Source organism: Salmo salar, chromosome 04 (genome assembly GCF_965601325.2).
Source record: "Salmo salar chromosome 04, fSalSal1, whole genome shotgun sequence".
NCBI lineage: Eukaryota > Metazoa > Chordata > Actinopteri > Salmoniformes > Salmonidae > Salmo > Salmo salar.
Window position 1 is genome coordinate 57,585,713 of NC_138294.1, and position 12,203 is coordinate 57,597,915.

General features: G+C 40.4%; 2 protein-coding genes across 3 annotated transcripts in view; both read left to right on the forward strand.

The window, feature by feature from the left end:
* Window positions 1–7,062, forward strand: part of LOC106603400 (neuronal tyrosine-phosphorylated phosphoinositide-3-kinase adapter 1) — a 46,206-nt gene extending 39,144 nt beyond the window's left edge. Inside the window, exons 6-7 of the mRNA XM_045717080.2 lie at window positions 181–287; window positions 3,225–7,062. Of these exons, the coding sequence (XP_045573036.1) occupies window positions 181–287; window positions 3,225–3,650 (533 nt within the window). The 3' untranslated portion in view covers window positions 3,651–7,062. The remainder of the gene's footprint in view (window positions 1–180; window positions 288–3,224) is intronic.
* Window positions 7,063–9,207: 2,145 nt separating this feature from the next.
* Window positions 9,208–12,203, forward strand: part of LOC106603606 (sodium/potassium-transporting ATPase subunit beta-2) — a 75,243-nt gene continuing 72,247 nt past the window's right edge. Inside the window, exon 1 of one of the 2 annotated variants that reach the window (XM_014197492.3) lies at window positions 9,208–9,680. In XM_014197492.3, coding sequence (XP_014052967.1) covers window positions 9,590–9,680 — 91 coding nt within the window. In that variant the 5' untranslated portion in view covers window positions 9,208–9,589. The other variant, XM_045717081.2, reaches the window with a different exon arrangement.

Sequence of the window (12,203 nt, forward strand, 5' to 3'; positions counted from 1 at the left end):
ACTTATGCATACAATACCTCCCCCACATGTACCAGCGGTTGTGCATAGACACATGTAAGACTGCACTGCCTTCTATATGCACAGCTGTTCTCCCTGGCAACATGAACAGCACAATAACCATAATTGATTTGTGGTTATAGACAGGTGTATGAACAGTCCTTTTTTTGTTTTGTGTTCCAGAACTGGGTCGATTCGGCCGCTCATCATCCACCTCTGGGGTGAGGCAGGTGGGTGGATGCGACGTTCAGAGGCAGAGCAGCCTGCCTCATCGAGAGGCACTGAGTCAGGTGAATAATACCTATTATTATAATGACGTTGATCTTTGGTATTACTGTGATTACTATAATTTGTACAAGTAGTAGTATTGGAATTATTCTGAAGAATATGGCCATTCTTATCATGCCCTGTGCTGATAGCAACAACCCTCCTCCTGAGCTATTTATAGTGTGGAGATATGTTCAGTGAGCAGAATAAGGATGTGGCCAGCAGCCTTAAAGAATAAGTCCAGGAGAGAGCAATGCTCTAACTGACGTATGCGGAGATGTAAGGAGTATGCTTCCCTACAGTGTTTTGGAGCAGTGAGTCGATGTCCAATAGTGTTGCGTTTTGCCCAGTCACTTGGCTGCATTTCAAATGCTGACGCAGTTCAAGTGTGCTGTGCTGTGCTGCAGAGACTGTCTGCGTGTGCTGCCTGACCCTCCCTCGCACACCACGGGGAGCCACAGGCCCAAAGATGGTGTCACACTGTCCTCTAGTGGCAGGACATGGTGCAACACATTCTTATTGATGCTGTGGTGGTTGCTGGGCTTGGTCTTCAATGCTCAAATAAAATTGAATTGTATTTGTCACATGCTTAGAAAAAAACAGGTGTAGACTAACAGTGAAATGCTTATTTATGGGTCCTTTTCCAACAATGCAGAGTTAAAGATAAAGATAAAAGAAAAAAATAGAAATAGTGACACAAGGAATAAATACACAGTGAATAATGAATAACAATAATGAGTAAATATAACATGGCTCTGTACAAGGAGTACCAGTACCGAGTCGATGTGCAGGGGAACGAGGTAATTGAGGTAGCTACAGTATATACAGTTGAAGTTGGAAGTTTACATACACCTTAGCCAAATACATTTAAACTCAGTTTTTCACATTCTGACATTTAATCCTAGTAAACATTCCCTGTCTTAGGTCAGTTAAGATCACCACTTTATTTTAAGAATGTGAAATGTCAGAATAATAGTAGAGAAAAATATTTATTTCAGCTTTTACTTCTTTCATCACATTCCCAGTGGGTCAAAAGTTTACATACACTCAATTAGTATTTGGTAGCATTGCCTTCAAATTGTTTAACTTGGGTCAAATGTTTCAGGTAGACTTTCACAAGCTTCCCACAATAAGTGAATTTTGGCCCAATCTTCCTGGCAAAGCTGGTGTAACTGAGTCAGGTCTGTAGCCCTCCTTGCTCGCACATGCTTTTTCAGTTCTGCCCAAAAGTTTTATATAGGATTGAGGTCAGGGCTTTGTGATGGCCACTCCAATACCTTGACTTTGTTGTCCTTAAGCCATTTTGCCGCAACTTTGGAAGTATACTTGGGGTCATTGTCCAGTTGGAAGACCCATTTGCGACCAAGCTTTAACTTCCTGACTGATGTCTTGAGATGTTGCTTCAATATATCCACATAATTTTCATTCCTCATGATCCCATCTATTTTGTGAAGTGCACCAGTCTCTCCTGCAGCAAAGCACCCCCACAACATGATGCTGCCACCCCCGTGCTTCACGGTTGGGATGGTGTTCCTTGGCTTGCAAGCCTCCCCCTTTTTCCTCCAAACCTAACGATGGTCATTATGGCCAAACAGTGCTGTTTTTCTTTCATCAGACCAGAGGACATTTCTCCAAAAAGTACGATCTTTGTCCCCATGTGCAGTTGCAACCCGTATAGTCTGGCTTTTTTATGGCGGTTTTGGAGCAGTGGCTTCTTCCTTGCTGAGCGGCCTTTCAGGTTATGTCAATATAGGACTCATTTTACTGTGGATATAGATACTTTTGTACCTGTTTCCTCCAGCGTCTTCACAGGGTCCTTTGTTGTTGTTCTGGGATGGATTTGCACTTTTCGCACCAAAGTACGTTCATCTCAAGGATTCAGAACACGTCTCCTTCCTGAGCGGTATGACTGCTGCGTGGTCCCATGGTGTTTATACTTGCGTACTATTGTTTGTACAGATGAACGTGGTACCTTCAGGCATTTGGAAATTGCTCCCAAGGATGAACCAGACTTGTGGAGGTCTACAATTTTTTTCTGAGGTCTTGGCTGATTTCTTTTGATTTTCCCATGATGTCAAGCAAAGAGGCACTGAGTTTGAAGGTAGGCCTTGAAATACATCCACAGGTACACCTCCAATTGACTGAAATGATGTCAATTAGCCTATCAGAAGCTTCTAAAGCTATGACATATTTTTTCTGGAATTTTCCAAGCTGTTTAAAGGCACAGTCAACTTAGTGTATGTAAACTTCTGACCCACTAGAATTGTGATACAGTGAATTATAAGTAATCTGTCTGTAAACAATTGTTGGAAAATTGACTTGTCATACACAAAGTAGATGTCCTAACCAACTTGCCAAACCTATTGTTTGTTAACAAGAAATTTGTGGAGTGGTTGAAAAACAAGTTTTAATGACTCCAACCTAAGTGTATGTAAACTTCCGACTTCAACTTTACATATAGGTAAAGGTAAAGTGACCAGGCAACAGGATAGATAACAGACAATATTTTTTATTTTATGAATTTTTTTAGATAATAGACAGTAGCAGCAGCGTATGTGGTGAGTGTGAAAGTGTGTGGGTGTGTGTGAGTGTGGCATTAGTATGCATGTGTACGCATGTTATGTGTGTGTGGGCGTATGTGTGTGTTGGGGTGTCAGTGTAAGTATGTGTGAGTGTGGGGGTAGTGTCCAGTGTGTGTGCATAGAGTCAGTGCAAGAGGGTCAATGCAGGTAGTCCGGGTATTTAGCAGTCTTGTTTAGCAGTCTTATGGCTTGGGGATAGAAGCTGTTCAGGGATTCAGTGCTACAACAAAGATTCAGTGTTTACAGGGATACAACATGGATGCAGTATTCATGCATACCCCAGGTTAAATTGAAGGTATTGTACTAATACAAAATCCCCAAATCATGCATCATCTTTTAACTCCCATTCTTTCTCCCTATCTGCCTCTCTCTGTCCAGTTGCATGGGCTGTCCCACTCCTCCCAGACACCCTGCAGTCCCAGTCTGTCTAGACAGCAGCAGCAGCTCCAACTCCATCAGCAGCAGCTGCAGTTACAGCAGCAGCTCCAGCAGCTGCAGCAGCAGCACCACCTCCAGCTGCAGTTCCAGCACCTGGCTCAGCTAGCCCAGGGACAGCCTCCCAACACCGGGGGCGCCGCCGCATCCGCAGCCCAGACCCAGAGGGATGGCAAGCTGCTGGAGGTCATCGAGAGGAAGCGCTGCCTATGCAAAGAGATCAAGGCCCAGCGGCGCCCGGACAAGAGCCTGTGTAAGCAGGACAGCATGCCTATCCTGCCCAGCTGGAGACGGACCCCTGAACCCCGCAAGACGGGCACACCTCCCTGCCAGAGGCCCCAGGCTGTGGTGTGGGACACTGCCATCTGAGGGGGGGCCGGGTGGGGCAGGAGAGGTACAGTAGAAAGATAGGGGCAAGTACTATGTACTAAATAAGTACTATTGGGCACTATTGTGGTGAGACACAAGAAGTTTACAAGTGGAGAGAGATGGTGGGAATCACTTTCTACAAAGGGTGGAGGACTGTTTTCTCTCTTAGGAGTGACAGTGTGATTACCGCCGACCACAGAAGAGAGAGAATATGCATGAGAGTAAGATGAGAGTTTTGTGCTCTCATATGGTAAGATAAACTTCATGTGGAGCTGATACAAGGTCGTCAAGGTTACTGAGATGTTTAGAGGTGTGTGGGCCAGAGAAATAATGAACAACTGAATCATAAACATGATTTAAAGTATGACTTTGTAGAGATGGAAAAAGATGGGGAAGATTCAGTTGAGGGATATACCAATACAACATTAAACCAAGAAGAGACATACAATCAGTCAGTACTGTGTGATATTTTACACTTTAAATGTGATTTCTTACCCTTTAAATGTAGTATTCTAAAAGCCCTTCCTTGACTCTTTATTAATTTATTAAACTAGTCGACTCAGCCTTCGCTGATATAAAATAAAAGGGGAGTATTTATACTATAAGAGGGAGTATTTATACTATAAGAGGGAGTATTTATACTATAAGAGGGAGTATTTATACTATAGGATGGAGTATTTATTCTATAAGAGGGAGTATTTATACTATAAGAGCAACACTGGTTCAATTCATTTGGCCTAATTTTCCCTAAATTAAAGTAACTGTCCAGTGTTTTCAGAATACTATGAAATATGACCAATAACTACTTACATTATGAGTGAAATGGTTTTCCTTCCAACATTTTATAATTAAGTATGTTAAAAATCAGCTTTTCTGTGTTGGAATGGTGTGGGCGTACCAGAACAACAGAATGGTGTGGGCGTACCAGAACAACAGAATGGTGTGGGCGTACCAGAACAACAGAATGGTGTGGGCGTACCAGAACAACAGAATGGTGTGGGCGTACCAGAACAACAGAATGGTGTGGGCGTACCAGAACAACAGAATGGTGTGGGCGTACCAGAACAACAGAATGGTGTGGGCGTATACTGGTGATTAAAAATATGAATGTGAGTAGGCCACTCAGGAGTATGAGGAAATAGCATGCATTTTTGAAACCTCTGAGATACAAGTTTAAGTCGTTTTTCTCCAATGTATACTTTGGCCACAAATACGAGTAAGGACAAGTCAACAACATTATTTGGTATGAGTTAACAGAATATGAACTTTTGATGTGAGATTTTCACTGAACAGTTACTTTAAGTACAGTTTACATCAACTCATGGTTGACATGAAAGCTCTCTTCCTCAAATGTCATGGACATTGGGAGGGAGAGTTTGAATGAGACTTATTAAGGTTGATCCTCAACAAGATACATTTTATACACACTTGTGTTCAAGCATATAGACATAAACTTGGTTTCCATCCAATTGACGACAGATTTACATGCGAATATTCTCAAATCCACATAAATACAAAATGTGCATTTTCCCACCAGAGATGTGTTTCCATTAAATTAACTTGTTGCACATAAAAGGCTGTGAGTGATGAATTAGTGCACATAAAATAAATGTTGCTGTTAAATTCCTATGTACTGCATAAAAAATACTTTTTCAAGTCTACTGGTGGTTTTCGAACAGAATATGTTGCTTTATATTTTTTACATTTTAGTCATTTAGCAGACGCTCTTATCCAGAGCGACTTACAGTAGTGAAGGCATACATTTCATTTCATGCATTTTTTTGGTACTTGTACTGGGCCCCCATGGGAATTGAACCCACAACCCTGGCGTTGCAAACACCATGCTCTACCAACTGAGCCACATAGCGAGTGTGCACACTCTGATATTGATGAAAGATTATCATGGACAAAAGAGCAAGATTATGTGTATTTGTCAAACGGCAGCCAAGCATCGATGATCATGTCACCAGAATAAGACCATCGATATTTATTGGAAAGGAACATCAAGCTCATCACCGTGCACTTTACCACACAACTTCATCATCATTTATTTCATCTGTAGCCTTATAAACTGCATGCTTTCCCGACGAGTCCTAGTGGGAGGACCACACAACTTGCCATAGCGTGACTTCAAATTTACTTCGATATGATGGTTATAATATTAATATTTGCGCATAAAAGCATTTCCACCAATATTTCTCGCATAATTAATTTTACAGACACAAAAAGATCCCACCTTCTCTAGTATATTTTCTTTTGTCAACGTTTGAAAAGTTTACCAAAAAATGTTTTGTTTCCATCAGGCCTGCCATCACATTTTTTGTACTTTACTCGCAAAAAAGTTTGGATGGAAACCTGGTTACAGACATTTAAAACACACTTCTCTCTAGCCTTTTCTAAAAATGAGATGGGATAAGGGATTCTTACTATTATAGAAACATTGAAACATGTTGAGTGCATATGAGATGGATTGGTTTGCCTTGTTGTTTGGGTAGAAGTAGATTGTTATTGTGGAGATGAAGTAATCATGATTGAAGAGGGAAATACCACCTAACTGTTTGCATATTTATAATGTAAATATACAGACTTTCTCAAAGTTTCTGCAATTTTATAGCAATATGTTCCCAATGTGGGAGTAACGATGTTAAAGCGTGTCAGCCGGCCAAAACATATCTCAGACTTGAACTCAAAGTCACAGTTAACGTGTCATATCCTGCATGTCATTGATCAGACATACAGTACTGCTTAAAACCATGTCAATTAATTGTGCGGAGATGGTCATGTGAGATGTTAACATTATTCTTGAAGATGCCATTATATAACTACATACAACTTGAAAAGTCCTGCTGAAATGTTAAATTGTGGTTGTTTAAAAAGATTAAAGTGTTGCTGGGGGAATCATTTAAAAATACATTATGACAGATGGCATATTCTGTACACTCAAATGCAATACAAAAGGACACAGATTAATTGTACAAAAACATCACCAGTAAAAAAAACACCACTGGTCATGTGGACTCACTGTTGCATTTTGCTGATCAAAACAAAGCACGGACACGCCTATCAACACAGACAGTAGAAGAAGCTGCAGATGATAGGGCAGTGTAACATCATCACACACATCACACTCTCAAACAGAATGCTGGAAGAACCTGCAGAAAAACATAGCATACGCTTACGAGAAACAAAACCCCTATATACTACTGTAAATAGATGTACAACTGTATTGAAAATGTAGCAATTGTTTCCACTTTCATACTTGTAATCAATAAATATAATGTAGCATATAATGTATAAACCTACATTTGTTCAATTGTTTAAAAAAAAGAATTAGTTACTTTATCTGTTGCAATTGGTCTACACACACATTACTGTATGATTCCACCAATAAATGACAAGCCATCAAGACAAAGGCACTGTCTCTCAATTGTCATATCATATTCGTGCAATATTCCCTTTATGAAGTACATACAGTTGTTGTATTTATGCCCTTTTCTACATACATTGTATTTATGTACAGGTTTGAACAACTCAGTTTGATCATTGTTTCGACATTTTCTTAAATACTTTGCTGCTATCTCGAACTACTAATACTACTAATGTTGTTGTTAATCCAATTACAAATCCAATTTCAGTATTCATGACCATATCTAACATGACTACTATTGTGGTTGTTACATACTTGTTTTTATTCACTGAAAAAGCCATGTGAGATGAAGTTTGTACTTTGATGAGTCAATCCCTCTGTACTTGTATTCTAGCCCTTGAATGTCTCCTGGTTGATGTTGTTGTTTTAATAGTTAGCACCGACCTGTTCATTTCCTGTTCCACCCCGTGAAAAAGTATCCAAAATGTTGAGGTGACATTGCACCAATGTTACTAAGTCACTGCTTCACTTTTTGCTACTTCACCAGTCAGTTTTGATGGTCCAGGTTAGTTTTCAGTCATCTGACTATAGTTTAAAACAAACAAACAGTGATGAAGACCATGTTGAGGGAGAGAAGGAACTGCAATGCATGCAGGGATTCCTTACATTGAAAACATGTCAGAGTTTGGGTTCTATCCCAAATCCATTGAAAAGTGTGCCCAATTGTATTTCAGATATACCAAGTTATCATATTGTTTTTAATTCATCACAACAATTGATAACTTATGCATCATTTACTAACTAGTTTACAGAAGCTGTCAGCTTTGTGTGTTGACTAAAACAGTGGCCAATATATGAGTGCCATACTATATTGATATGGTAAGATACGGTGTACCTTGGAAATCACTGTAGTGCTATATTCGCATTGATATCGTAATTAAATAAATTTTATATAATGAACAGGAGTTTTGCATGTCTATGTTTCATGTCATACAGAAGCGTACTAACATAATCTCTTTGCTTTGCATTATATCTTCACATTTCTTATGTTGTAGGTTTTATATCTGCTATCATTGGTAAGATAAGTAGTGGTGAATGTAGAAGATTGTCTCTGGTTTAAACCATGCAGACATTCGGAATGCACTCTAACAGGATTCTGCTGCAAGGCTATGAACCCGGTGACACCACCCAGACACACACGTGTTGTAATGTCTTAGATCTCCATGTGAGGGCACTATTCTCATCAAATCAAATCATTGGTCACATACACATATTGAGCAGATGTTATTGTTGGTGTAGGGAAATAGTGTTCCGCATTGCCACTGTCTGATAACGGATGTAAAAAAGAACGATAGCAAAAATGTGTTATGTTAAAATTATTTCATACTCCACATTTAGGGGGGCCACAAGGGGGTACAAAATTGTTGTTTCCCCCCCCCCCCCAGAACCGCTAGTGGCCAGTGGCAGAACAGGCCACGTCATATGGCACCGAGTCTACTGCAGAGTAATCCATCAGCCTTTAGACTCGACCCTGCATTGCCATTAGACTGACTGGGAGACCAGACACCATTGCCACGCAATGCAGGGATCAATTTAACCAAGGCAACTCCCCAAAATATCTGGACAGGCTTTATACTGACTCTGCCGATAATCACATCACCCTGCTTTTCCCTGTTGGCTAGCCTCTGCTACAGTAAACTACGTTATCATTGACATCCAGTTGCCAGTTGTGTGCAAATATATATCATATTGATATTGTGTGAGTGAACTCCATATGGCTCTCCTTCCTCTTCCTTCCTTCCCTTGTGACAGCCAGGTTTAGAGGACTGCAGGGGAATGAACCGCAACATAATAAACACATCCTCGGGGGAATCAGCATTATTCACCGTGTGGGTATCAGGAAGGGGATGTTGAGGGGGGAGACATTTCATTCAGATGGATGTGACTATGAGCTATGTTCAAGACTCTCATTTTACTCCCACCAAATATGTAATATATTTCTGTGGCACCACTGTCTTTAGACACATGCACAAGCTGCAGTTGGAATCTCCAGTGATTATAATTAGCTGGAATGCTTGTCACTCAAGTCCTTGCTCTGACGTTAACTGAACAACACAGGTTGTAGAGGGCATATGATTGGTTAGAGAGGGATGGGTAGGGGGTGAGGTTTGAGTGACGATGAGCGAGAGAGAGACTGGTAAAGAGAGAGAGAGATGAAGAGAGAGCGCTTTACTGCAGTATCACTACATTTCTGCATCACTCATCAAAACTCTGCGGCATGCGGACGAGAACGGCAGATGCCGGGGTTGTACTGAGTGTATGTCAACATGAACTGTAACTAGATACCCTAGTACGGAGCTGACAGATGTTCATCCTTCTTGCAAAGCAGCTCTTCATTTGTGCGCTTGATAGCGTTTTTCTGCTTTCTATCTGAGTAATTGGCACCCGTTTGTTTCCAGAGCAACTCTAACAAGTTTTGCAGTGTAGGCCTACCTCACAGCTAGATATTCCACATATCACCCTAACGACTATCTACATTAGGCTATAAAGCCCGGTAATAACACATCTAGAAATGGCAAAAGATGCCGAGAAGAGCACTTGGAAGGACGCCATATGGAACCCCAGTACGCGGGAATTTTGTGGCAGGACAGCGAGCAGCTGGGGTGAGTCTAGTCGTTGACCTAGTGATGGTCGCCTGCAGCAATGCAGCACATATGGCCCCTCTACCTCTAAAACCATGGAGGAAGACAGGGTTGTGTCATCAATGAGGTGAGGCCCATTGTTTAGTTTAGACCACGAAGGTTAAAGAAAGCATCAGAACGTCGGAAAACCCATTCAATTACGTGTTTTGCTTGAAATTAACATGCTATATTTGTAGGTTTAAAAAGTATTCGTGCGATTTTAAATGTCTGTATAATATATCATTTACTACAGCACTACTAATATTCAACTTGGACTTGAATAATGTATTTTCTGTAGTATAAGTATTTAGCTAGCTGCCCATTGCTAGCTGGTTGGATGGGCAGCTAGCGGATTAAACTCAACTCTACGATTTACGACTAGTGTGTGCGGACTGGAGATCCGACGTCACACACAATTCAGTTTTTATCTAAAACTACTGATTTCAGCACCCCAAAGAATAGCCCGCAATTTCACACAGTGTAGGCAGGTTGGTATGGCATAGATAGCTAGCATTACAGATCGACGAAAGGTTTCAAGTATTATGACGGCTAGATTAAGCTAGTGTGCAACCTTATTTGGGTTATGAAACAAATGCCTAAATCGAAAATAGTTAGCTAACTAGCTAATTTTTAGTATTTGGGTTGTTTGAAAGTTGTCATGTTCAAAATGCTCCACAGCTAGCAGTTGAATGAGTCACTTTAGACCGCGCAGTCAGTCCCGACCGTAAAACACATGTTATTCAAATCAGATGTGTCATCGACAACAACTAGCTGGCTCGGGTCTTTAATTTGCACAAAGTGGTGATGTCGTTTTCTCATCAATATTTGTTTTTATTTATGCTGATGAAGAGTGACAGACACTGTTTCTGCCTTGCCACAAGCTATATATATAGCTAGTTAGGTATGCATAACATGCACGAGTCATGACAATTGACAAACGCTCCTCATTTCAGTTTTGTCTCATCGATATTAGTTAGCTACTGGTAGTAACTTTACATAGCAGCCAATTTCATGACTGGCTGACTATCCAACCCGTTAATGTGCACGATATAGTTCCAGTCCTAGCCTCCAGAAATACACTGCAGTGGAGAAGAAGCAAAGCAAAAACTCAATGATAATGTTCCCACAGTTCCCACAATGTTCCTACAGTGGCACAGGGCACCCGCCTGCATGCAGTTATTGCATTTAATTCGAATTTTACTACTTCGGCTTCATAATTTGAAATAAATTGTCAAAGTTATTTTATTTTTAAATGTGCAGGTCCGCAGCATCTCGTTACCTACAGGCTTTACAATGATGGAATGAGCATCCTTTAATTGTACACTTAGGAATGCGTAAAGAGTCAATTTGACCAGGCGGAAATGTAGAATTTGTGAACAGATTGTAGCATAGCCTATAATGCGCAATTTAAAGCTTCTGCCTCACCCGAGCATCAGTTAATAAGATTGGTTGCTGTCCAGTGCAAGGCGGCGCTGAAGCTCAAATGTGCCATTATGTGTGGTTTGAGCTTGTGCGAGCTCACGAAATTTTGCCTACATTATTATTTTGTATTTATTAATTTATGTCACAGAGTTTTATGCGCAGTGCGTCTGGATATACAACCTGATCTCATAGACTAGACGTAACATAGTAAATGGTAAATCTGTGACACTTAAATTAGTATAATATGTTACATTTGGTATGGTTACATAAGACAAAAAGTTACTTAAGGCAAAGAAGGGTGGATGGGTGGGAGTATAACGCAAACATCTAGCAACCTAAAGGTTGCATGTTCAAATCTCATCTTGCACAATTTTAGCAACTTTGCAACTACTTATTATTTTTTAGCTACTTTGCAACTTCTTAGCATGTTAGCTAACCCTTACCCTAACCATAATCCTTTTAGCTAACCCTTCCCCAAACCCTAAAGTTAATCCTTCAACCTAACTCCTAACCTTAACCCTAAGCTTAACCTCTAACCCTAACCCCTAGCCTACCTAACATTAGCAACAACAAATTGGAATTCGTAACATATCATACGTTTTTAATATTTGTAACATATTTTACATTTTGCAAATTTGTCACATACATCCACCAATGAATGCATGCCATACGAAACATAACATGTCATACTACATGGAATTGCAAACATCACTGAAGCTGGAGTCATATATCTCCCTCACTAACTTTAAGCATCAGCTGGCAGAGCAACTTACCGATCATTGACACAGCCCATCTGTAAATAGCCCACCCAACTACCTCATCCCCATATTGTTATTCTTTTTTGCTCCTTTGCACCCCAGTATCTCAACTTTCACATTTATCTTCTGCACATCTCTCACTCCAGTGTTAATGCTACATTTTATTTATTTCGCCACTATGGCCTATTTATTGCTTTACCTCCCTAATCTTACTACATTTGCACACACTGTATATAGATTTTTCTATTGTGTTATTGACTGTACGTTTGTTTATCCCATGTGTAACTCTGTGTTGTTGTGTCGCAGTGCTTTGCTTTATCTTGGC